Below are 26,626 nucleotides of genomic sequence, written 5' to 3'. Positions count from 1 at the left end.
TGGAAGAAGCAATCAGAACCATGTAAAAGTTACATCAGAAATATGTTTTTACAGTGTCACAGTATTCTTTCCATTTATTTATCATAGCATGATGAAATGGGACCTAATAATCCAAATCACAATCCAGATAGTTCTTTGCACATTTCTTTGTAATAATTACCACCTTGTCTTCCTAAGAAGACATAAGAAACATAAGAAGAGGTACATAAGGCCAGTACCTCTTAAGTCACTACTGAAATATTTATACAGGCTTAAGTTAAACCTTGAGAAGAGGGCCAATTTTTAAGTTGAGCTACTTGGACAAAAGTATTTTCTTCCTTTTATGTAAATTCATTACAAAAGATAAGTGTGGTAGAGATGACATCAGTCAGAGAAGACTAGATAGAATAATGATTTTTGAATCCTGTACTGAAGATCATAATGCTAAAAGCAGGATGAGAGAATTCCAGACGGAATAGCATGTATAAAGGTAACACAATGAGAATGAGTGAATCAACTGTATATAATAAGAGAAGATTAATTGGATTATGGGAAGCAAATAAAGGTAATTTAAGCTCATAAAATGATGTGTCTTGGAGATTAAGGAGAATTATGAGTGAAATGAATGCTAGAATGCAAAATTTGGATTTGATTCCATTGGCAATGATAAACCCTGCATGCTCCTCAAAGAAGCAACATTGTAGAAATCCCACCCTCTTTTTCAAATTTGTTAATTCTATCGCAGTGTTTCCCAACCCAAGTACAGAGCATTTATATATGCTTACTCTACCCCCCTTATTCTCAGATCACTTACCCCTTAAAAAGTGATACCATCTCTAACTGATAATACACTGCTGTTTTAACGGACCCATACACAATGCACCAAAGTGAGGAGTGATTATATGTGGTAATATCAAGGGTATGCTCTACACAGAAGAATGTGGATGTGAAAAATTCAGAAATGCTGTAGTCTAGGGACTGGCCATGAAGTCAAGAAAAAAAAAAAAAAGGTCTATGTGAAGACTCAGAAACTATGGCATCTGGCTCTTCAATCTGAGTGAGCTATTACTCATTATGGGTCATTCTCTTTTTTGGTATATATATGTATTTTCTTTGGACCTGTGATATTATTTCTAATGGTTATTACATGCAATAACTATAAAATGTTACTCTCTTAGGCTCAGATTTCCCAGACAAGTTTTGGATAGCATTTAAGCAGAAGACTACTCTTCCAGAGACAGTAGCAGTGGACAGGAAGACATCAAGGATACTGCCCATACGGACACTATAAACAGGGACGTCCTGACACGTCTTTCCATGTGTTTTCCAAAACACATTTCACGATGCATTATTTCATGGTTAGGTGGGAAAAATAGGTATTGTCCTTCTCCTTCTACAAAGAGAAAGGGATCAGAAGGTAGGTGACCTGCAAGAATTCTCAAAGGCAGTTGTGGCTGAGGCAGGATTGAAATTCAGACTTAACTAGAATATCCAGTGCTCTTTCCAGCCCACCCCACTGCTGTTTCATAGAAGCCGAAAAAAATTTAGAGTGCGCCGTGCCACTTGTACCTGTGAGATCTTACACAGACCTAAGTGTGGCCAAGTGTTATAAGACAGGCTTTAAAATAAAGTGTGTAGGGGACAAGGAGGGGCATTCCGACCACCTTCGTGAGACTCTTAACCCCAAATGCCGTACAGGGAAATAGAAGGATGCTACAAAAAGATTCGACAGCTAGGAAATGAACCCGGAAAACAACAGAGAATTAGAAAAATATATGTAACTAGGCAGTCGCAATTGTTTAAGGACACCTAGAGAGAAAAGCTCTCACGCGTAAATCTTATTGCAACAGCTGCTTCAGTGGTACCTGAAACACTAGTGATAACAGGCTGAAAAATAATAAAAACTTTGAAACGGAGTTAAAGGATACATGTAACTTTAAAAAAAAAATCTTTTTTCTACACAAAAAGGTTAAATTATGAGGTTGACATTTGCATTTGTTATGTTGTCAACACTTTCCATCGGCATGTGTACAAACAATATCTAAAGATGTCATCTGCGTATTTATACCAAAGGAGCTTAGGAACAGGACCTGTCAGCGCATTTTAACACCCTTCCAAAACGTCAGCTTTCATCAGATATAAACACAACGTGTTTAATTTATTAGTTTGGTCTTAATATAAAAAGTTGACAATCATATGTCACTACAACTATTGATAAGGTAAATGAGAACTATAGAAAAATGTCAAAAAGTTATTGAAATGTTTGCTGAAAAACTACATCAAATTGTATTCATCAGCTCTTCTTTGCCAATGAATATGTCCTATTTTCCTACATATTGCTATTTCTGAAAAGATGTACCCAATGGAGCATTTCAGAGACTTCATTCTGAAAGCATCTTAATTCCCAGTATGAGAAATGTAAAAGGAATCAGAACAGAGGAAACACATATGGCAACGCATGACATTATTATTTGCTCCAATAAAGTTAAACAGAAATTGTGCTCAAAGAACAATTCACACAAGAAGTAACTGTTTGGTTGCAATTCTTATGTTTTGTGTGCCTATCACTTATCATAGATGTTTCTTCTGCTGTTTGCTTTAAAATTAAACGTTTTTAAATTTGATTCAATAGGCACTAACTGAACACAGAGTATGTACAGCATTTATTAACCAGTTCAGAAAACATAAAAGTAGAAGACCCAGTCTCCTTTCTTGAAGATCTTATAATTTGGTTGGAATAATAAAACTTAAGTAAGTGCAAAGCAACAAATCATTTCAGCTCTGACATGGAAACAGTGTGCAAATTGGTCAGGTTATAAACCTAAGTGCCAAGGTGCAGGGAAAGTAAAGAAAATCTATTATGACAGGAAACATCAGAAAAAACTTCAAGAAGGAGATGAATAATGGGCTAGGGATTACAGAAATGGAAGACGCATCAATGTAAGACTAACAGATGAAACTGAGCCACAGGTTTCAAAGTATTACCTAGCATCCTAAACTGCCTGTAGAACAGTTGCAAAGCAATGTGAAAACTTTTGCCAGTCTTGAAATGCCAAGCATTCCAATTTTCAACATCTTTAAACAACAAGCCCATCGGCCTTGCAGAGCATGGAGGTGGAGCCCCGCATTTCGGAGCTGAAGATGCTGCGGTCCAGGGACTTGCCCCATGGCACTAAGCCATCTGGTAGCAGAACTGACACCCAAGTCAGAACTCTTGACTGTAATCCACTGTATTTTCCACCGCACGACACTGCCTCTAGATTTAGAGCCTTTTTGAAATAAATGTAGCTTGGTTAAACTGAGTCCTCCTTAAAGTCTAGTGACTTTTTCAAGATAACTGCTATAAAGGAGTATGATTTGCCAGCTTTAGTGTCAGACAGATTTGATTTCAAGTCCTGGGTCCAAATCATAAGACCGTGGAAAAGTGTCTTAGCTTTTCATAGCCTCATATGTCTGAATAATAAACAGGCTGTCAAGAACAAATGAAATACAACACGATACCTAACCTACTAGAGGCCCTCACTTGTTCATTCTCTCTCCCTCTAAAATCCCTACCAGAGATCATTCTAAATTGAGTGGTTCTCGATCAGGGATAATTTTGCTGCATGGGAGAACATTTGGAACATCTGGAGATATCACGGTTGGGGGAGGGAGGCAAATCGTCTATTGGCATTTAGTGGGTAAAGGCCAGAGATATTGCTGAACATCTTAAAACAGACAGGACAGCTGTCTCCACCCCAACGATGAATTGCCCAGCCCAAAATTTCAGTAGTGCTGAGGCTGAAAAACTGTTCTAGACCAAAGAGAAAGACCATCCATTACCACTGGTGTTCAGCTAAAAGAGAGATCATATTTTTTTTCTGCCCTCGAGGGCAAATATTCTAACTTGACCAAAATTATCAATATCAAGGTAGGAATGCATCAGATTCCCAAGTTCATGACCTGGAATACAAAAATATAATTGAATGAGTACTCCTTGCTGTGTAGATTCTCCTGATTATTTGCATGAGATAGATTTGCATAAAAATCTACATTCAGACACATGGGAAGATTATTTCCTTAAAATAGACCTGAGGGAGTAATGATTTCCTAAAAAGATGTAAATCTGTGACTCTTTATGGATTTTATTTTTAAATTGGAGGACTGGAAAATTCTTTAGGCAAATTTGAACTTAATGACAATATCAGTTTGGGCTCTGAGATATTTCTTGGTACTGCCTGCTTCTAAAAAGACATTGAGAATATCGGGGTGTAGCAGGCGCAGGCATAACAATGCAGGCGACCCAGCGAACTTCACCTGGGGCGGTTGCTGCGGGCATCCTTAGCCTTCTGGTATATTCAGTACTTCTCCTCCCTTCCTCTTACAAGTTTTTTTCCCTACTCTTCCTTTCTTTTACTCTTTTTCCATTCCCTGCTGTCTATGCCTCTTGTCACTTGCCAGTGACAGTTGTTTAGCCCCAGTCATGACAGAGCTCTAAAGACAAAATGCCTTGATTTGGTGGCAAGGTTCCCATAGTGCGTCCTGGGAGATAAGAATGAGATTTATGAGCGCATACTTTAATTTATACTTTCTAGGTGTGACACCTATGTAAAAAGATTTTGCAGAGATAGAGCTAAAAGAGACCCCATTTTGAAAAACATTACAAGGGCTCAAGAAATAGAGCTGTTCATAATCTACTATTCATTGATATTTAAAAATAAGTATCAGTGAATATTTCTTTTTTGCTGGTTTTAAAAAATCATTCCTGTTCAGGGTGAAAGTAAACTAACACAAAGGGGCTATTGTAAATGAATTTGGTATTGGAAATTTCTCTCAGAAAATGCCACAATGTGGTACATTTTAAATATTGCTGTGAGCCACAGTGCCACCTATGGCCCTATTCCGTTTGGATTAGAAAGAGTCATTTTGCTACTTCGACAGTTTCTAAACAGACTGGGGAAGATAGAAGAAAGCCCTCTTTGCTATAGAGTGCACTGACAAAAATCTCACCCCAAATCTGTATTTCCAGATTCATGGAAAGATTACTTCCTTAGAATCTACCTGAGGGAGTAGTAATTAGTGCTCCTCCCCCGCAGAGAGAGAGAGAGAGAGAGAGAGAGAGAGAGAGAGATAAATATGACTCTTATGATGAAAACATTTTGAAATCAGATATTTTCATGGGGGTAATCTCTCTGACTACAGAGTCTACAGCAAAATAATATGCCCATATACTAACGCTCTTTAATCAATTCACTATATTTTTAAAAACCCTGAGAAAATTATTGTACTTTAAGCAACAGGATTTTAAAATAGCCACTAAGACACAGGATAGTATTTTTTTTTCTAATCTGAGTCCTTTTTGACTGCAGTTCAAAAATAGTTTAAAAGTTATTTCATAATTAAAAACTCTAAAATACCATTTGATATGATGATCATAAGATTTAAATTGATATCATAAGCTATGAGTTAACTTAGGAATTTTCCAACCTGGCCAAAAAAGGAACTTCGATTTTCCCCTACATAAGAGAAATCCTCTAGTAATTCTACTAGCAGGTAGTAAGTTATTTTCCCCACACCAATGCACAGCTATCATCATTTGGAACCAAGTGGATTTTCTCTCTTTCTTTCTATTCCAAATTCACTAGGCTTACTGCCAAGAGAAAATGCAGACACGGGGGAGGCAAAGAGCAATTCTGTTAAGATCAATGAAGATGTTGGCCATAACAGAATCCTATTTATCCATCACATCCCTACTTCTTTTTCTCTGATTAGAGATTACTAGCAATTTCTTGACAATTCTTGTACAAAATTAAGTTACAATCAGTCTTGCAAGATTTAACAGGGGAAGAAAAGGAAAGAAAAAATAGAGAGTTTTTCCTACAAATCAAGAAACAACATATATATTATATATATTTTATATATATAAACTTGTATAACTATATTTCCATTCTTACAAAAGACTTTATATACCTGTTTCCAAAGCAGTTAAAAGTACATATTTATAAACAAAAAATTCACAGGAAAATGTTCTATTGGCATTGGCTTCATGTAAGAGGTCAAAAGCACAGTCTATTTAGTGGTATAAAATTAAAGGCTGAGAGTTTTGTTCTGTTCTAAGCTCAAGTGAAAATTTAAAATATTTATTTTGCCACCTGGGGAGAAAAATCATTCATGCTATGGATTCTCTGTTTTCCCCAAATAAAGGTTACCATAGTACCTAACTTTAAGCCAAAAGGAAATTAATTATTAAAGTAATTTCATACAAAAGAAATGTGGGTAACTGTCATTTTAAGATACTGGATTTTGTCAACTTAAAACAATGTATTTAAAAATAACAGCACTGATAGTTTGAGAGAAAGAAATGAAAGTAAGTTAAATGGCACTGCGACCTGTATGAAAGAGAGCTTCACTGTTTTCAATGCTTTATTAAATATGAAGCAAACACATCACCCAGCTCATGTAATCTTTCCATTGCTTCTAACCCCAAATGAGATAAAAGCCTACCTCCTTGACTTAACCAACAAGGCTTTGCCACACTCTCAAGCTTCTCGAGTTCTGATGCCCAAGACATACCCCACACTGATTATATCACAGTGTCCGGGAGTGAGTGCAGAGCATGAGCATTTCTAAAGACCCCTAGAGGACTGTAATGCACAGCAAAGTTTGGGAACTAAGGCTCTAGTCCCGTTTTATACCTGAAGCAGCATCAACACTCCAGGCCTCCCCTTCCTTGCGTCCACTATACTACCCTCCCCCATCCTCCTTTGTTTACACTGTTCTTTCAACCCAAGTACATACACCCTGCTTCTCTCAAAGTCCACCTCATCCTTCTCAGTTTGGGTATATTATTTCCCATGGGGTAGTCTCCCTCCCAACCCCCACTTCATTCATGCACAAACACCTGGCTTGCCTGCCCCTCCCAGAAAGTCTGCCCTTTCACATACTAACCATTAGAAAAATTCATTATTTCCCTTATAATTACTAGGACTATGAGTTCCTTAAAAATATGACTTTTTCATCATTTGATCTCTTGCACAATGTTGGATGCATATTAGGTACTAAATAAATGAATGGTCTTTATAGTAATCTATACCAAAACAAGAAAATGTTGAAAATCACCAAAATTAAAACCTACTTTAATAAAGTGAATAGAAAGAACACCAGCTTCAAAGTTCTCTCCCTCAGCTTCCTCATTTGTTCTTTAGTTAGAAATTAGTTTCAGTATTATTTGTATTACTAGTGAGAATTTGATTTAAATTATTTTGGCTTCCTCTACTATTATTTCTAGCTGTGTATTACATTCCCTTAAGTATTTGGGCATATTCTAAACCAGATTCTCAGTATACGACAATATTTGGCACTTTTTAATTACAAAGTTATTTGGTTGTTGTCTTCAGGTACGTAAAAGTCAATTCTTTGTTGGTATTAATGACAATATTTAACAGATACTGCAGAATCTTCCCCCTCTCCTTGTCAATACTGTTATGTTAGGCCAATGATATAACAATGCATAGACAGTGACTTGTAATAGTTTCTGGGAAAATTCAGTTATTAGAAATTAGGGAAGGAGTGAGAAGGCAATCCAAGGTAAATAATTCAACAGGTATTTTGAATGTTAGATGAAAAACATAGCACAAAAACAGCTCCAATTGGTAATATGATACATACAATAAAATGATACAAACTAATATATAGTATCGTAATTCCTCTACCTTTAAGTCTGACTCTACTACCACAAGGTCAAGGAGAAAACTTGCTTGCAAAGATTAATTTCTAAGACGTCTTTGACAAAACAAATGTGCTAGAATAAAGAAGCAATCCAGCTTAGAAGGTCACATCTGAGAATAAGATGGAAGATCTCACATTTCAACACTTTGGGCAAGCTCCTGAAGTTAGTCTACTCAATCACTGAGAATTTAACTTTAACCTCTTTAGCTACTTTTACGTCTGAGCTCTTTAATTCTAGGATTACGACTTATGCCCAGCAAAGTCACTAGAAATCAGTGCAGTCCTCAAAGTATTTGCACATTTATTATCTTATATGACTCTGATATTTTGCCATTAGCTGGGCAGGATTGTTATGGTAACCCAAATTTGCAGCTATAGAAGCTGAAGTGCAGTATGAATATGCCACGTCTCAGGTCTCAGGTCTACTGTCCCGGCCTTTTCTCACTATTTCACAGGTCCTCTCATGGCAAAGTGGTCCATGACCAAATTCAGCTTTCACACAATATTAGAAAAATACAGGATGGACCATGTGTAATGAATGTCTAACAATTTATAGGTGATATTTTTAGAGGGTAAATAAAGCTGTCACATAGGGGTCTGGACCAGACTGCATCTGAAATGAGTAATACACAATGACAGTCTTTTTAGAAAAGCAGAAAAAGAAAAATTTAAACTTCATTAAAAGTAAAAAGAATACAAATCTGCAAGATTCTAACTATGGAGATAGTTTCCCCCTTTCTGAGCTTTACTTTAAAAATCACATTATGGCCATTAATAAGAACAACCCTCATATTCAGTTGAAATGTATTTATAGATTAGGTTTACATAAAAAAGGTCAAAATAAGAAAACAATGAAGCAAAATATATCAATCATTGGATATGCAAAATGCAATATTCCATTATGAAAGTCAAAAGGTGAAAAATCAGAAGACGTTAACAAAGGGCACCCTTGTTTTAAAGTACAGAATACATTTTTAATAAACATTTCATTTCTATAATTTCTGTATTTTTATTTCACACCCCAGTCAATGCCATACATGTGAGTTTCCAAATCAAAAAACCTGGCGCACTCTCTGCATTTGAAGAATGCAATCACAGGCTAACTTCTTCACAACTAACAGAAATCTCCATTCTCAGAGTAGATTTCAAAGTTCAAGACAGTGATAACTTGTTTTAAACAATATTTAACAGAACCAAATGGAGAATGAGAAGATTTGAACATTTCCTGAGAACTGTCTGTGATGGGGCTTGAGCTCCAGCAGCTTTTATGAATCTGCAAAGGCATGAGGAGCCTCAAGAACTAGCCCAATGCACTGAGAATGGGGTGCTGTTTCTCACCATTTCCCAACGTGGGCACAATGGAGAATTTCAGAGGCATCGCTAGCAAAGGCTTTTAACCCATGATCTGATGAACTTCTTAAAAGCCAAACAAGCGATGTCTCTCCATATTTACTTGTTTTCACTCTCAAATATGATTTTTTTTTTCCCATTTGGGGGAACTAAAGGACATAAAGTTAAATAAAACAACATAAGCAGAAAAGGACACTAGCTGTACACATGGTCCGTTTCCTGAAAGGCTTCTGAGGATCTGGAATCAAGAGAAGAGTCTCTGGCGAGATCTTTTCTAGCCCTATTTTAACTTCTTGTACAGAGAAGCTCAAAATAGCTGACACAGCAAAACTCTTCAGCTGCTACACCACAGCTTAAAAACCTTCGCTCTGGAGATCAGATCTGATTCAGTCTTTATCACAAGAAGCTGAATACTCCTAAAAGCTATAGGCTAAGTCAGAAGTGCCTAATCTGATTTAAGTTTTGTCTTGAACCTCACAAACGTAGGACTAGATGAAAGACAATAGGAATGGCATAAAAAGCAACTGAGGATTCACGGGGGGAAAAAAGAAATGAGAAGTAAAAGTCAGAAGCACGATGTCATTGCCAGTTGCAACTTACTTCAGTGCAGCAACGCACACAATTGACACACTTTATTCGAGTATTTTTATAACCTGAGGGTCTAAGTATGAAATCTTTAATTCAGTCATTGGCATGAAGTAATGCGGTTGTGAGTTTCAAGATCCCTAGAACACAAGCTTTAAGAAGGCAATGAACTTGTGGGCATTGGGTCTGTATGGAGTTTGGAGCTGTGGCCGGGAGGCCTCTGGCTGCCCCAGCCACGTCACTACCCCGGCATCACTGTCTCTGCTCTAACATTGGGCGTTCACCAGGAGAGTGACTGGCAAGCAGTAGTTTGACAAAGGGCATTTCATGTAAAAATCAATTCACTACTCCCCCCCCCCCCACAAGAAATAATATACCTACCATACATGAAAACAGCACAATTCAGACAAAAGCAAGTAAAAGGCCTGAGATAATACTTTTCCCAGGGAAATTACACTGGGGTTCCATAAATTGCAATAGGCTTTGACCATATATTTACAGAACATCAGACTATTTTTGACCATGGGGCACTTTATAAGCAACCATTAGAAAGTTTACTATTTCTAAGCAAACGATTTAACATTAACACAGAGCTGGCTTTTTGACTATGGCAATTAGCTTCTTCATGTTCCAAACACCAAATAACATTTTCCCATTAATTTTTAAACCAATGTGGCTTTAACTTAAAATAAACTCTACATCAAAAGAATGGAAAATAAACAGCCAGGAACACAATTTGACGAATTGGATTTATTTAGTTTATTTACCTAAACAGGGACCATTGGATCTCTTTAATAGGCTGACAGTTGCACTGGGCTGGTTAATAAAACATTCAACAGTGTCTTCAGCCAATATAGAAATGCAAATCCCATCAGAAATATTTTATTCATGAGGCAGTAATTTCAGTGACTACCGGTCCCTTTTGTAAAAAAAAAAATATGGCGCTCTGCAAATAAACAGTGCCATCTAGTGACTAATAATAAGGCCCAAGTTGTCACAGGTTTATCATTAACCTTTGAAAATCTTGCCTGTTTTTATCTTTCCTCCTTATTTCTTAGGTAAGATTAAAGTAGCTAGGTGAAACAAACAACAGAAAAGTTGATAATGATTTGTTAAGTCATTTAATAAGGATTACAAGTAGAGATAACTATATTAAAATCTGTAAGCTTTGTATATATTTTTGCTTTAATGCAATTTAGCACTGTCTCTGGAAAATATATACTTCATCTGCTTAGAGCACTCAAACTACTAGAAACACCAAAAAGCTGTAAGAAAAATTTGCTCCTTCTGCCATAAATTGGCACTATAACTTTAATTCTAATGATTAAAAAAAAATAGTAAGTAGGTAGAGAAAAAATTCTAATAAAGTTACAAAATCCAAGCAGAAATCTGACACAAATTTAGAAAACACACACACACACACACACACACACACACACACACATCTAGACCAGTACAGACCCCAACTTTGCCAATGACTACAGTGCATGAGGAAGCTACTTTTTCAGGTCATAAAGCTCTAAAGGAGCTTACCAGAGGCAAAACCCCAAAGCAGTCCCCATAAAAACAGTCACATTGGAAGAAAGTGTCAGAGCTTCCAAAGTAAAGAAAATCTATTATGGACAACCTCAATTTCAGTATGTAAGACCAATGACAAAATATTTAACACATAGTACTGTTCCATTCAAGTATATACCGCGGGAAGAAGGGTCAGGAACATGAAACTTGGAAAGAATCTCAGGTTAGGAGACCAGAGTGACACGCAAGCCCAGATCAGCCCTCAAAAGGCGACACGACAGCTGAAAATAGACTTTGGTCTTTCCCCTATACAGTGTGTCTGTTTCCTGTGTCGGCCTTTGAAATGATTGGAAGCTACTTTGCAAATATAAGATTTACCAAGGTCAAAGCTGGGACTGAGAAGCTTACAAACAAAGAAGGCCAACTGCACGATTCTTCTAACAGTTTCACCTAGTGGGGCCTTGGGAACCACAGTCTTAAGAAAATATCTAAAAACAAAGAAAATTGGGTACATGCACATAAATATAGTATTACTTTCACCCTTGAAGGTCATTGTCATACCCACATGACTAAAATATGTTTCAATTTCTGATTAAGAAAAATTAAAATGTAAAATGAGTTCAGTTTTAGACCAGATATTGAAAGCTGTGCATATCTGCTTTTAGCCTTTACCAACATTAATGTGTCTCCCATGAAAGGGTATCTTAGAAAAAAATCTCAGATGTGTTTACTTCCAGAGTTATAAAATCTCCATTATGGCAACTAACAACAGTTATCTTTCGCATAGAATTGTGGATTAAATGAGTAATGCATATAAAGTACTTAGCCCTGATTTTTATTTCTGAAATCACATTCTAACACAGAGAAGAAATAAAAACAAAATGATCTGATGAGTCACAATATAACTGTAATTTCAAGGGATATTTTAATAAGAGCTATAATATTGTTAATACCTTTTGATTCAGTAATCTGCCTTCTGAGAAATGATTTCTTTTTTTTGATGAAAATAATCCTGTTCTACTATGTTAATTGCAGCACAATAAATTATGGAGGGAGTAAATGGAAATATATTAGGATTCAAAAAAAGATGAACTAACATAACTGACTGAAATATTATGTAACCATTAAAATGATTAAGAATTTATAGAAATGAGAAATACCAATGCTAGAATCTGTGTTTTTAAAAAAGGTAGAACATGTAGATGGAGTAACATTATTATTATGTAAAATAAAACAAATTATGTAAGGAAGAGGAGAAGGGGAGATTTCAGGAAACAAAAGTTAAAATGTGGGCCTTTTGGGTAATAGAGCTAAGACGACTTTTTCTTCTTTCTCCTCTTCTTTAAGAATATTCTATAATAAGCAGGCATTGTATTTACAGAGTTTCAAACAACAAATATAATTTTTTTTAAATGGAATACATATTTGTTAAGTGCACATAGCAGAGGAAAATTTCTTTTCTGGGATGGTTCTGTCCAGTCTGGCTTTCTTATTTCTTTCTAGAATGCACTTATGTTTCTGGAAGAAAGATAAGCTGATGCTATAATTATAACATATTACCACTGATGCTACCCCAGTCTCTAACACATGCTTTCATGGGTTTTTGCAGCTTCTACAGAACAGAAGTAAAACATGCCAGGAAGCAGAACAGAAAAGATAAAATGTAAACAGAAGCATCAAGTTCTTGACTTTTCAACAAAAGTCAAAAATTCAAAGGGTTTATCTTTCTCGTCTGCAATCCTTTAGTCTATCTTAGACTTAAAAAAAGTAGACTACAGGCTGGCTTCATTCATAAACTCTGACACTCAAGTCGTCCATTCCCCTGTTAAAAGAGAGTGCAGGTAGTAGCAGTAAAAGCTTCAAGCTGTTCCACAATATCCTTTGAACCCTGACCTAAGGGCCCAACTCCAATAGTCTGCAGGTGGTTGGGTTTCTAGGGCCATTGAGCCTCACTGCTGAGATGGTCAATAGAAGTGTCATTCTCTGATGTAGATAGCTCTTCACTAGGAGCTGGTCTAACAATCGCATCACTTAGCCAACAAACAGGGAAAGGACAGCGTTCAGGTACCACTGACTTGAGATAGAAGTGAACTTGAGACTGGGGCTAAAAGCTCTACGTCTAACGTTCGTTACTATATAGTTCTCTACTCCAAATCCTGGAGGTGCGTGCCTACGTCTTAAAGGAAGTTAAGCTTTGCTACAGGAAAAAAGAAATACGCAACTATACAAATCAACCACAAGATGGCACTAGCATCATAGGACAAGATCAGAGGCGTAAAAGGAGTTCAACCTCCCAGCCCTGCTCCACACCGCACCCCCGGGCCCTGCGCCCTGCCCCCGCCCCATACTCACAACTTTAGGAATATTATCTTGGTTTATTACACTTGTTCTTTTACTACTTACTGAGACTTGGTCAAATATTTTATACAGGGTTAGTGTTTTTTGCTTTTACAAGTTTAGGGGTTTCTTTGTTTAATTTTATTTTCTTAAGCAAATAACAATCTTAAACTTTAAAAATCCTCTACTACATTTAGTTGATTTATTTTTCTGGAATATCCTGACGTGCCCATGCCCCAGAAAACCTCACATAAATATTGAAGGAAGAATTACAAAAACAGCTTAGATATATGAATTGTAACTTTTTAAAAGTTGTTTTCAAATACATAAAGAGGCTATGAAGTTGACGTTTTTGGAAACAGGAGGCTGGGGGTGGGGGTCGCGCAGGCTCATGGAGAGAATGTTAGAATGTAAGCTCAGGTGATTTGATTCCGGCCCTGGCTTTGAACCGCAAGGTGACTTCAAGGTAAGCAAGCCCCTTGGTCCTGCTTGTCCTCCATTTCCTCAACTAAAAAATAAAGTGATTGAATTTCAACTTTTCTGGACTCATATTCCTAACTCACTCTGAGACTATCAGAAGCCAAAAATTACAAATATTAGGTTATATGAGTTTAAGTCAGGAAGAGTGGAATGAGGCCAATGAACAGAATCATCCTAAGTAGCAAGAACATAAAAGGGAACATGTAGGTGACCACTGCCTTCCCCCAACATCCCGCAGTTATAAATACAAATTGTAACCTGCATTTCCAAATCTTTTAAGTAGGTATTTATTCAGCTACAAATTAAATTCTATGATAGGTCATTGAAAACAGTAGACTCTCAATCTCTACGTGTGTGTGTGTGTATGCAGTTATATATACACACATATATATATATATTACTTTTTCATTCTCAGATGTACACAACTATCCTCCAAGGATTAAAAAACAGTAAAACTACACAGAACTTTCATGCCAGTCATGACAGAGAAACTGGTCAAGACTAACCTTCCCACTATAAACAACTATAAAAATGGACAAAATGTATGAAGCAATTGTTTTCAAAAACTGGGCAACAGATTGCAATCCCTTGGAGAAGGAGAACACTTGATATGAGACCTACAATTGCCAGGATTCTTAACGACATGGGTGCTTCCAGTTACAGCCCGCGGGGGTGGGGCCCAATGGAGCAGGGAGCTTGGGAGGCAGACACTGCAGCCTGAGACAGCTGGGATGGATGAAGTTCAGCAGGTAATGGGCAGAAGGCGCCACACAGAGAAGGGGTCTCAGAAATCTATGAAGGAGAGTCTTTAAGTCTTTGGCTGAAAATGAACTTGCATGCACAGAAGGCAAGATGTCATGAAGCCTTGCAGAGAACAGGTACTGGGGACCTACGGATAAAATGGAGAATCTGGAGGTCACCCAAAGCAGGGAGACAGAATTCTGACCAGTCGGAGGGTAAAGCATTCACTGAATGCTCCAGCCATCAAATGGAGCCCAAGAAAGGCCACATGTCAAAAGCAAAACTGCTCTAGCCATGTCCTGACAAAGCTTACCAATAAGCCCTGAAAGGCTCAGTCGGACCTGTCAGTAAATTATCTGCTTGCCCAGATAAAGCTCCCCATTCTTTAGAGCATGCATTGTCAGCAAGGTGCTATCATGCCCATGGAGGCAGAAATTCGTCCTTGGGAGGATGGAGAATCTTAGATGTGCCATAAATGTACAGACGTACAGAATGTCTGTGGTACTAAAATTGCATGAGGGGAGTGGAAAGAGGGAAAATTATTTATAAAATGTCTAAAAAGGTTCCTTAGAGGTATACTGTAATAAAGAAAAGAAAAAAGTCTGAGATGCACTGCTCTGAAGGAAAATGACAAAATCTAGGCTTATGACAATGAACAATCCATGATATTAAGCACACGGTAAGTACTGGACACATGAAGAAGCAATGGACATGTGAAGAAGCAATGAAGCAATGGACACGTGAATTAGCAACGGAGAAGAAAGCCTAGAGGCTGACTTTGATTCTAGTCAGCAGGCAAAGGGGACTCTACAGGATTTTGTGGAACAGAGGAACATATTCAGCTCGTGTGTTAGAAAGATAATTCTGAGGTGGTACAGAAGATGGTTTAAATGAAAGAAGTAAAGGAGAAAAGGCTACTACAAACGTCCAGATTGAGAAACACAAAGGCTTCCAGTAGCAGAGCTGAAAGCGGGAGATTGTTCAGTGACAGACTGTTAATTCACAGCAACCAACTGGATGTGCAAGGTGATGGAGAGGGAAAAATCAAAATGATTAACTTAGAAGTGATGGGTACTTGTCAAATTTAAGTGTTTGTGTTTTACAAACTCTGGAAGAAGTATCCAGTAAATAGTAAGAAATACGAATCTAGAGCTATAGAGAGGTCTGAGTTAGAAATGCAGGTCAGTATAGATGAGGTCACTCAATCTACAAGGGTGGGTGACGAAACATGGAATAAGACAGTAGAGTAAGTGAGAAGCAGCCTGAAGAACCCAGGTATGAGCTGGAAGACGGGATGGGGGGAGGGCAAGAAAAAAAAGCAAGTGAACACTTGCAAATGAGAAATGAAGAACAAATTGTGCTATTTTTTTCTTAGGATTCAGTATATCTGGGTATGGTATATCACCATAAGAAAGTTATTAAATATCTTTAAAAAGATAATGTTCATTCATTTATAAAATTTTTTAAAGAAAATCAGCCCTGACTGGTATAGCTCAGTTGTTTGGAAGTTGTCCCTCAAAGCAAAAGGTCACCAGTTCCATTCCTGGTCAGGGCACATGCCTGTGTTGTGAGTTCCAATCCCTGGTCAGGGCATGCGCAATAGGCAACCAACTGATCGATGTTTTTCTTTCATGTCAGTGTTTCTTTCCCTCTCCTCTTTTTCCCTCCCTCTCTCTCTCTCTAAAAATAGATAAATAAAATCTCTTAAAAATAATTTAAAATTAAATATAAAAAGGAAATAGGACTAAGGGGGAATCATGTAAATTTTTCTACACTCCATTCAAACACCTCATGTGATACAGCATAGCAGAGTAGAGAAAACTGTAAACCAGGAGTCAAAGGACCAGTCACTTTTCAAAGCCTTCCAATAGCTTCTCAAAAACCAAGAGGAACCACCGAGGTCTTCACCATACCTGCCATGCCTTCTTCTGCCTCCCTCTGTTACCGCTGGCACCTCTTGCCCTCTCTCATGCAAGTCACAGAGCACACCCTAGCAAAAATAGCCACAACCACCCTGCTAGTCACTCTCCTATTTTTACTTAATCACTTTATTTTTTTATTGATAGTTGTGAATTTATTGACATTATTTTATTTTATTTTTAATTTTTAGAGAGAGGGAAGGGAGGGAGAAAGAGAAGGAGAGACACATCAATGTGTGATTGTTTCTCATGTGTCCCCTACTGGGGACCTGGACCACAACCCATGCATGTGCCCTGACTGGGAATCAAACTGGTGGCCCTTCGCTTCACAGGCCAGCACTCAATCCACTGAGCCACACCAGCCAGGGCTATTGATATTTTAATGTTCATTGTTTTGAACTTCTTCTTTTTTCTTATATAATTCCCTTTAGCATTTCATATATAATAGCTTGGTGATGATGAACTCCTTTAGTTTTATCTTGACTGGGAAACACCTTATTTGCCCTTCAATTCTAAACAATAGCTTTGCTGGATAGAGTAATCTAGGTTGTAGGTTGTAGGTCCTTGCTTTTAATCACTTTCAATACTTCTTATCAGTTCCTTCTAGCCTGCAAAGTTTCTTTTGAGAAATCAGTTGACAGTCTTACAGGAACTGCTTTGTAGGTAACTATCTGCTTTTCTCTTTTTGTTTTTAAAATTATCTTTGTCTTTAACCTTTGGCATTTTAATTATGATATATCTTGGCGTGGTCCTCTTTGGGTCCAACTTGTGTGGGACTCTGTGCTTCTTAGACTTGCATGTCTATTTCCTTCACCAAATTAGGGAATTTTTCTTTCATTATTTTTTCAAATAAGTTTTCAATTTCTTGCTCTTCCTCTTCTCCTTCTGGCACCCCTATGATTCAGATGTTGGTATATTTAAAGGTGTCCCAGATGTCCCCTGAGCAGTCTCCTCCTTTTTTAAATTTTTTTCTTCCTGCTGTTCTAACTGAATGCTTTTTCCTTCCTTGTGTTCCAAATCATTGATTTGATTCTTGGCTTCATCCCCTCCACTGTTGATTCCCTATAGATTTTTCATTTCATTTAATCCAACCTTCATTTCTGCTTGGGTTTTTTTTTATAGCATTGAAGTGCTCAATGTGTTCCTTGAGCATCCTGATAACTGGTGTTGTGAACTCCGCATCTGATAGGTTGCTTATTTACATTTCATTTAGTTCTTTTTCTGGAGTTTTGTTCTGTTCTTCCATTTGGGCCATATTTCTTTGTCTCCTCATTTTGGCAGCCTCCCTGTGTTTGTTTCTGTGTATTAGGTACAGCTGCTTTGACTTCCTGTCTTAGAACATCTGTTAAGTTGGATGGGGCAGAGCCTTAGGTAATCGCCGGAGTAAGACAACCCGTGTCACCCCTCTGTTGCTCTGTGTTGGACTCATAGAGGGGACAATGCCACTGTCTGCCCTCCGGAGTTTTGCAGGGGAGGAGGCCATTTCCCCACTCAAACTTCACTTTCTCCCCATATGCTACTGGTGTCCTTCCAGCCGTTGCCGTGGTGCCAAATCCAAGAGTGGGTAGGTCTTCATGAGACCTAAGTACATTGCGGGACCTTTAAGAGAATGTAGTTTGTTCTGCTGCCCCAACCCCCAACTGGGTTTTACAGCCAGAAGTTATGTGGACTTAACTTCCTGGTGCTGGGTAGTCTGGTCTGGGGCTGGGGTCCCTCTCTCCTGAGGGACCCCTCCCATTTCTTATCCATGCACACATGCATGTAGGACCACCCATCCTCGTCTTCATGCTTCTCCATGTGTCTGTCCCTCCAGCCTGTCTGGAATGAATGTGGCTTCTTTAAATCCTTGGTTGTCGGACTTCCACACAGCTCAATTTTCTGACAATTGTGGGTGATATTTGTCTTGGAGGGTAGTTGCATTTTTTTTCTATTGTTATGGGCACAGGCACATCATGTTTACCTATGCCTCCATCTTGACTAAAATCACTTTATTTTTATTTAAAGCATTTATAACTACCTGAAATTATGCTGTGTGTGTGTATATGAATTTATTTCTTGTCTTTCTCACTAGAATTTGAATTCCATGAGAGCAAGAACTTCACCTATCTTAAAGGCTTCTTTCCAGCATGTAAAACTGTACCTGACTGACCATAGGGTTCAAGAAAGACTTGCTGCATGAAATTCATAATCGATCTGAAACTCTTCATTCTACTATATGTAAAAAGGGGATAGTAATCCACGTCAACTGTCTACTCCTCAAACAATAAAATGAAATGTGTTAAAGCACCTCATAATGAAGTTTCCTGACACAAAAGAAAGCTGTGGTAGCACATACACACGTAAATACATGAATTGTTAATGATAGCCTGGAGCATAAATGCTTCATTCATACTTGCTGGCTCTATTTTTATTTTTAATAGAAAATATACTTGCGAAATACTTACCCAACTATGCAATATCTAAATGCCTGAAAGAATCTATCCAGGATCATATTCTTCAGGAGACAAAAAAAACAAAAAACAAAAACGAACCCCGACAAACCCTGAAGATTGGGTTAGCTGACATATAAGACACAGAGAAGTTTAATTCCTGAAAAAAAATTTAATTGGAAAAGAACAAAACTAAAATTCAGTGTTTTGAGCTGAATTGTGGCTCCTCCAATTCATATGGTGAAGTCCTCACCCTGAGCACCTCCGAATGTGACCGTATTTGGACCCAGGGTCTTTAAAGAGTTAACTGAGTTAAAATGAAGTCATTAGGGTGGGCCTTATTCTGAAAGATGACTGGCCCGCTCATAAGAAGAAGAAATTAAAACACATTAAAACAGAGGAAAGACTATGTGAAGATACAGCAAGAAGATGGCCGTCTATAAGCCAAGGAGAGAGGCTGAGTAAGAAACAAACCCTGCCAACACCTTGATCTCAGACTTCCGGCCTCCAGAACTGTGAGAAAGTAAATTCTGATGTTTATCTGTGGTACTTTGTTATGACAGCCCTAGAAAACTAATACACTTAATTGTTTTAGAAACCAAGAGAAAAATCATTGGAAAAGAGTTTCATAAAAATGAGATAAGCACACTAAAATAATCCTTATATTTTACTTCACTTTCATCATTTATACTAAGACATTAACTTTAATTAGAGTTGTCTAAGTATAAATGTGAGTTGTTACATTCTTAAACAAATCCAATTTCCTCGCCATATCTCATATTCTTGCTGAGAGAACCTACCTTTCACAAAGCAGTCATAGAAGATTTATCTAGTGCCAAGCACAGAAGCTACAGATTCCACTTCTTTTCACATCTAGGTCCATCATGAATTCCAATTATTTTAATTAATAGAAACAATTTAAAAGTCAACTGCATCATACTCACTGACATAGCCTATCTCAACTTCTCAGGAAAATATCCTTTGAAATATAAAATAAACATGAAAACATACAAATTACCCTATTTCTATACACTAAGTGGAATTTTTACTATGCCTGGTACCATTGGCCTTATAGTGGAAAGATATATTGTTGTCTAGAAGGTGTAGCTTCTAAAATACCTAAGATAGGAACAGGGACAGAAAGACTTTTATAAATTCTTGACTTTCTTTATGAATTAGGAGGCCAAGGTCAGAAATACAGTTGCTTTTCATGCTAACATGTGAGTCTTGTCACTCACAGATAAAGCCCAGGTCTTTCCTTACCTGTACCTTTTTTTATAATTTTTAATTCTGGTAAAATACATATAACACAGAAAACTTACCATATTAACCATTTTTAAGTGTACAGTTCAATAGTGTTAAATGTATTCACATTGTTGAGCATCCAATCTCTAGAACTTTTCATTTTGGAAAACTGAAACTCTATACCCACTGGATAGGAACTGCCCGTTCTCCCCTCCCTCCAGACCTTGGCAGCCACATAATGCTGAGTGAGGCATGTGGGGGAAATGACAAAAAAGTAAATAAAAGTCAAGGCTAAAGATCAGGAAAAATGACAAGGGATGGAATTTGACTCACAAAATCTGTTTCAAGTTTTCCCATTTCTTGCTTGTAGCTTCTCATTCTGTTGCTGTACATCCCTCGACTTTGGGGTGGTATCTCTCGGACTTCCAAATCCATCTGTTCAAGCTGGAAGGGTGAGGGAAAAAAGTGATTTAAACCATATGCCTATTCTTTACTTTACCAGATGTTTAGAGCCAAAAGGATTTAATTTCAGTTCCTCGTTTTACAGCCGAGGAACTGGGTCCAGGGAGCTAACTGCCTGTGATCAAATAACATGGGGCTACTTTTGCCCTTGATTTTTGTTTAGGTGAACAAATAGTGACTGAGTGCTTATCAAGTGACATGCAGACTACCAAAGTGCTTCCTTTGTCGAGAACTTATATAAAAACAGATGCATTAATCCGCACTTCCTTGATAATAATGATTCTGATGTGCTTGAAGTGTCCTGACGCTCAGTCCAGTCTTCTGACCCCAAACCACCAGAACTATGAGAAGATGAACTAAACCATTATTTCTGACATTAAGCATAAAATGTCTGCCCAGCCTTTGTCATTTGGTAAACGTTCTTCTGGGAAGTCTTTTCTGGTTAGGAAAATCCCATCCCAGCCCGCATGGGATCTCAACTTCCAGCTTGACTTCTCATACTTTATAACTATGCTGATTTGAAAGTAAATGGATACTGTAATATGCTGACTTACACAAAGCTCTCTGAAATCACAGCAGGGCACTTTTTAACCACCTGTTACTATATAGCACTTTGAATACAACACATGAGCATTTAATGGGAAGCAATACAGAAATTATGATGGTTAAGAACAAAGGCTTTTAAGTCAGATGTCTGCGTTCACATTGTGGGCTGCACTACTTACTAGTCATGCAACCTTGGACAGGTTTCTTAACTTCTCTGGGCCTTCCTTTCCTCATTTATAAAAATAGCGTGTCTCTTGTAGGGCAGCTGTGATGATTAAGTGGGGGTAATTCCTAGAACATGCTTAACATAGGGTGTCTTACTAGGTAATCGCTAGATTAATGTTAACTATATTAATGATGATTACTGATGAAGAAAAAAGATACAACAAGCATGGTACAAGGTATCAGAGGTAACTTATTTATATTTGGTATTAAAAAATAAAAACAACAAATTGGCTAAGACCATGTCTGATAAAGTCACATCCAAAAATAGCACTGTATATTTTTCCTTTTATAATATTTTACTACATATTTTCATGAACACTGAAAACTTGTCACTAATAAAACTGTTATCCAGTTTTAGAGACTGACTAAATATAGCATTGCAGAACATACTATATGTTCTACATACAAAGCCACTAAAACCAAGTGTTAATTAATAGGCCTCAATTTTAATAAAAAGAAGGCAATTTTAATCAGGCTTGATCGAAGTGACTGTTTAAATTATTGACATGTCGCAACATAAATATGAAGTACCCATACATTAAATAGTAAGGCAACTATTTAAAGCACTTCTCTGAAATCACTATTAAGTATTTATTCTAACAAGGTGAATAGGATCATCCAGACAAAATCATTGAAAGTACACATAAGTGAAAATCCAAGACTTGCGTATACTTTTATTTAAAGAATTCTACAAGGACACTTAAAACTAAACCAAAAGTGGGCAAGAAAGAAAAAAGGAAACATATAACAAGCACTTCAAATGAAATCAGGAATAAAAGTAATTAATATGTATTTGTTTCATGTTGTCACAAGACATTCACATGGCCAATGTGAAATGGAAGACATGATAATTAAAAACCTTGCAGTATCCTAGAGATTAATATAAAACAATTATTCAGCAGAGAGATAACTAATCCTAATAAGCCAAATTTTAAAAAAAGTTTTTCTCCCAAGGTCCTCATCAAAAGCATAGTATGTAATATAATGAACAGTGTTCGTAACAGGGATGCCATCAGAATTAAGTAAATCAGCTCTCTTATCACTTTAAACAAACATGAAAACATATCGTAGACAAAATTCTTTATGCTAGTAACAATTAAAAATGACTATAAGCTCCACGAGGGTACAGCTACGTTTTATACTTCTTGGTGTAGTAACACCTTGATTATCAGGAGACCAGCTTTCCAACATCATCAAATTAACAATGAATCCAAAAGAAGGCAGCCCTGTCCAGGTGGCTCAGTTGGTTGGAGCATCACCATCCTATACACCAAAAGGTTTGCTCTCCTGATCCCGCACCCCCTCCCACCTCCCCTGCCCCAGCCTCAGGGCACAAACCTCAGTTGCCTAGGTTGCAGCTGGATCCAATTGAGGCGTGTACTGGAAGCAACCAATCAAAATTTCTCTCTCATGCTGACCTCTCCCTCTCTCTCTCTCTCTCTCTCTCTCTCTCTCTTCCCCCCTCCCCCTCTGCACCTCTCCCTTCCTCTTTCTCTAAAATCAGTAAGCATATCCTCAGGTGAGCTTTTTTTTTTAAAAAAAAGGCAAAAAACTAAAACACAAATTTTGATGGCAAAAAAACTGCTACTGAGAACTCAACAACAATATAAGATGTCAACTCAAGATCCAAAAGATCTTTATGGCAAGCCAGCCCACCAACTGGAAGGAGATGTCCTGTTTGGCAGCTGTGGTCTGTGAAAGGTACGTCTTTGTACCTGAAGGCCAGAAGGCCAGAAGCAGGAGAGGAGTAGTTGAATAAGAAGGGAAGGGGACTGACGGGGAGGGAAGGGGCATTTAAAAAAAAGAGGAAGCTTTCAAAAGACAGGCAAACATTAGAAGCTGTGGAGACTGGAAGTGAGGCTGTCACTGTGAAGACAGCAGTAGGTCTTCTAGGGTATGGAGAGCCTCAGATGTTCTGACAGTCAGAGAAGAACCAGCAACAGAGGAGACAGAGCAGCAGCTCTGCAACTCACCGTCTAAGTGCTCGGAGGCATAGAGGGCATGTCTACTGTGCAATGGGAACAGCAGCCAGTTACTCCTATACACGCCTAAGCAGCAGCCCATGCGCCCGCCCCACCCACCTCTGCCATGTCCGGGTCCTGTTAATAAATGTTACTCAGCCTGAGAAATAAGCTTGAAAAATGCTCCCTGCTCAGGCTGCCCCCTATAGTCCTTTCTTAGAGATTCGTAACACCTCTTAGCCTACTTAGGGCTCAAGAAGGTTCTGTAGAAAAACAACCAAGTCAGTCCCCAACCTCCAACTCTGTTTAAGCTACAGTCTCCCAGACATATTTGAATAGATAACACCAGTTAACAGAAACACACTTTGGGAAACATCCTAAGTATATGAATAAGTAATACTGAAGGAACACCAAGTAGACTCTTACTATTTAAAAAAGCAACACACTCATTTAGGACCACAATGCAATAACAAGTTGAATCATACTTTCAATATTTGACTTTTAAAATAAAAAATCGGGACAATATTTTTTTATTCTCTGATTTGTAAATGTATTTATATTAAAAAGTAGTGAATGAGCTAGAGCTCTGAGTTTATATACATATAAATTCTAACTCTACCACTTAGTGAGTATGGACTTCAGACAAGTTACTTAACCTTTCTAAGCCTGAGTTTCCCCATCTACAAGATGCGGGGAGGAGGTAATGACAGTGTTGAAAAATCACTCCTCCACGGTTTTCTCAGACTCCTCTAAGTCTCGCCGGGTACGCCGAGAATGCAAGGCCCTAACCACCCTTTTCCCTGGACATTTCTCAGTTATATTTGCAGGGAACAGTTTGGGAGGAGGAACTAGCGTGTCCCTCTGGGACAAAGAGCAGGGCTGCTTGCAGGCTGCTGAAAAGCAGTATGTTTCCCAGGCTCTGTGTTCCTCTCCTGCAGGACATTCCACTGAGGTGGCAGGCACACATCTAGGGCCACCTGTATCACTGCTGTGGAAACTGGGGCTCAGGGAGATGATACGAAAATGTTCAAACTCTGGCAGCTGCTTTTGTCGTGAGTAATAAAAGTCTTTTGTCTCTGACCTAGGAATCTCATGTCTTCTATCAGCATCCATGAAATTATGCCAAGTTCAATTATTAGTGAGCAAGCAGAAAAAAATATCAGATCTTTGACAGTTTTTGACAAACAGCACTTGTCTCACAGAGTTTTTGTGAAAAGTAATACTATAAAGCAAGTAATATGCTTACCACTGTGTCTGGTACCCAGAATGTTTTTTAACAAGCATAAGCTATTATAGAAAGTATTATTAAGGAATAAAAATTAGAGCTCAACATTTAATGAATCACTTTTTTAAGAAAAATAAAACCCAAGAAACTATTAAATTCTCTTCAATTTAAAAACAGATGCATTTTAAATTATAAAATGCTAATTAGCCATATTTCACATTTCTTTAATGCATAAAACAGGCTAGCAGAAGGCATCGGTTTAAATGACACTGGTTGTGTGTTAAAATACATTACTGAGTCTGTACATACCAGTTCTCTTGCTTCTTCAAGCTGTTTCTCCACATTTGCAACCATCTGTTTCTTCTCATCTGAAACAAACAATATCAGAAAACTGCTAAAAATATAAATAACTTTTTTTTTAATGTCTGCACAGGCAGTTTTTTAATATTTGTTAAGTTTTATTTATTTTTAGAGAGAGGGGAATGGAGAGAGAAGGAGAGGGAGAGAAACATCAAGTGTGGTTGCCTCTTATGCGCCACCAGGTGGGGACCTTGCCTGAAACTCAGGCATGTGCCCTGACTGGGAATCGAACTGGCGACCCTTTGGTTCACAGACCGGCACTCAACCCACTAAGCCACACCAGCCAGGGCTAAAATATAAATAACTTAATATTTAAAAACCTCTATTTTTATATACCTTTTTCCTTTCTGTTCAATCAGATTAGATAATTACTATATCAGGCAACTGACCATATCATTCTTTGGTGCATTAGCAACTACTCTAAAGCCATTAATTCTAGGCTACCTGGAAATATATAATTTAATGGAGTACCTAGTGATTAAGAGATGCCATACATTTTAAAGAGAAACCAAAAATATTGTTCTTTAGAAAAGGCTGTGTCAACAACAGCAGATTTAGTGGTAGCATGAGGAATCTGCAAAGTCTTAACTAAAATAAACTGGGAATAACTGATTTACAAATACCATTTAAAACCAGGGACCCACAGCCCAGGCACATGCCCTGACCAGAATCGAACTGGTAAGTTTTCGCTTTGCAGGACAATGCCCAACCCACTGAGCCACACAGGTCAGGACTGGACTATCTTTAGCTCAGATACGCTGATACAATGAAGTTACTTTTAAAATGGGAAGTGCTAAGTCTCTGCATGTGGTTTACTCAAACTCTACCAAAATCAAGTTATAACCGAACTGTAATTCCCTTTTCCAGGAGAAGACATGTCCTGGCAATCATTTTCAGAAAACATTCCCCGACTCCCATTCCAAATCATTTGTTTTAGTTGAAGTTGGGTGTCTGTGATGTGGAACCTAATGATTACTGACTGACTAATACAACAGACCAGAAAAGTTGTGAAGCTTGAGATGAGTATAACAGCTACTAGCTGACCAGCCCTTCGGGAGGACGGTCAACGCTAAGTGGGGACTCTTAAGTAACAATTATTATTTTACCAGAATAATAATTAGGTTCTGCTACCCCAAACCTTTCTTTTACAGGCCAGCTGTCATATAAGGTATTTTGTGTATACTCTAAATATGTTTCCATAAAAAAAACACACACACACACATTTGGAATTATGATTCAATCTGATTTTTTCCTCTTTGAAAAAGTTAAACCTACATATGGCCAAATTAAAATTTTAGTATCAGGTCCCAAATTTATTTGCTTCTGGCACATGTCAATCTCAACAAGATACAGTGAAACCGCACTGTATTTTTGTGATGGAGCAGAATATAAATGAAGACAAAGCCCATCTTGGGCCAAGAGTGAGAGTTCATATTTAAAGATCAGAAGGAGCATCTTGGCTTCTTTAAGGTACTCACTTGTTAGGCAAGTCCATGCCACGGGCCTCCAGGAGTAACAGACATCAGTTTTTCTCGTTAACAAAGCAAACAAAAAAAG

At 37.8% G+C, this 26,626-nt stretch overlaps 1 protein-coding gene across 5 annotated transcripts in view; it reads right to left on the bottom strand.

The window, feature by feature from the left end:
* The window catches only part of VTI1A (vesicle transport through interaction with t-SNAREs 1A), a 332,201-nt gene that overhangs the window by 298,117 nt on the left and 7,458 nt on the right, over positions 1-26,626 (bottom strand). For all 5 annotated transcript variants that reach the window (XM_054581522.1, XM_054581520.1, XM_054581521.1 and 2 more), the window contains exons 2-3: positions 25,019-25,077; positions 20,624-20,734 (exon numbers count right to left, since the gene is read on the bottom strand). In XM_054581522.1, coding sequence (XP_054437497.1) covers positions 20,624-20,734; positions 25,019-25,077 — 170 coding nt within the window. The remainder of the gene's footprint in view (positions 1-20,623; positions 20,735-25,018; positions 25,078-26,626) is intronic.

This window comes from Pteronotus mesoamericanus, unplaced genomic scaffold, assembly GCF_021234165.1.
Source record: "Pteronotus mesoamericanus isolate MK-2021 breed Mesoamerican mustached bat unplaced genomic scaffold, CSHL_Meso_final contig_657, whole genome shotgun sequence".
Lineage (NCBI taxonomy): Eukaryota > Metazoa > Chordata > Mammalia > Chiroptera > Mormoopidae > Pteronotus > Pteronotus mesoamericanus.
Note: the sequence above shows the minus strand (reverse complement) of the source record. Positions and strands in the feature narration are given on the sequence as shown.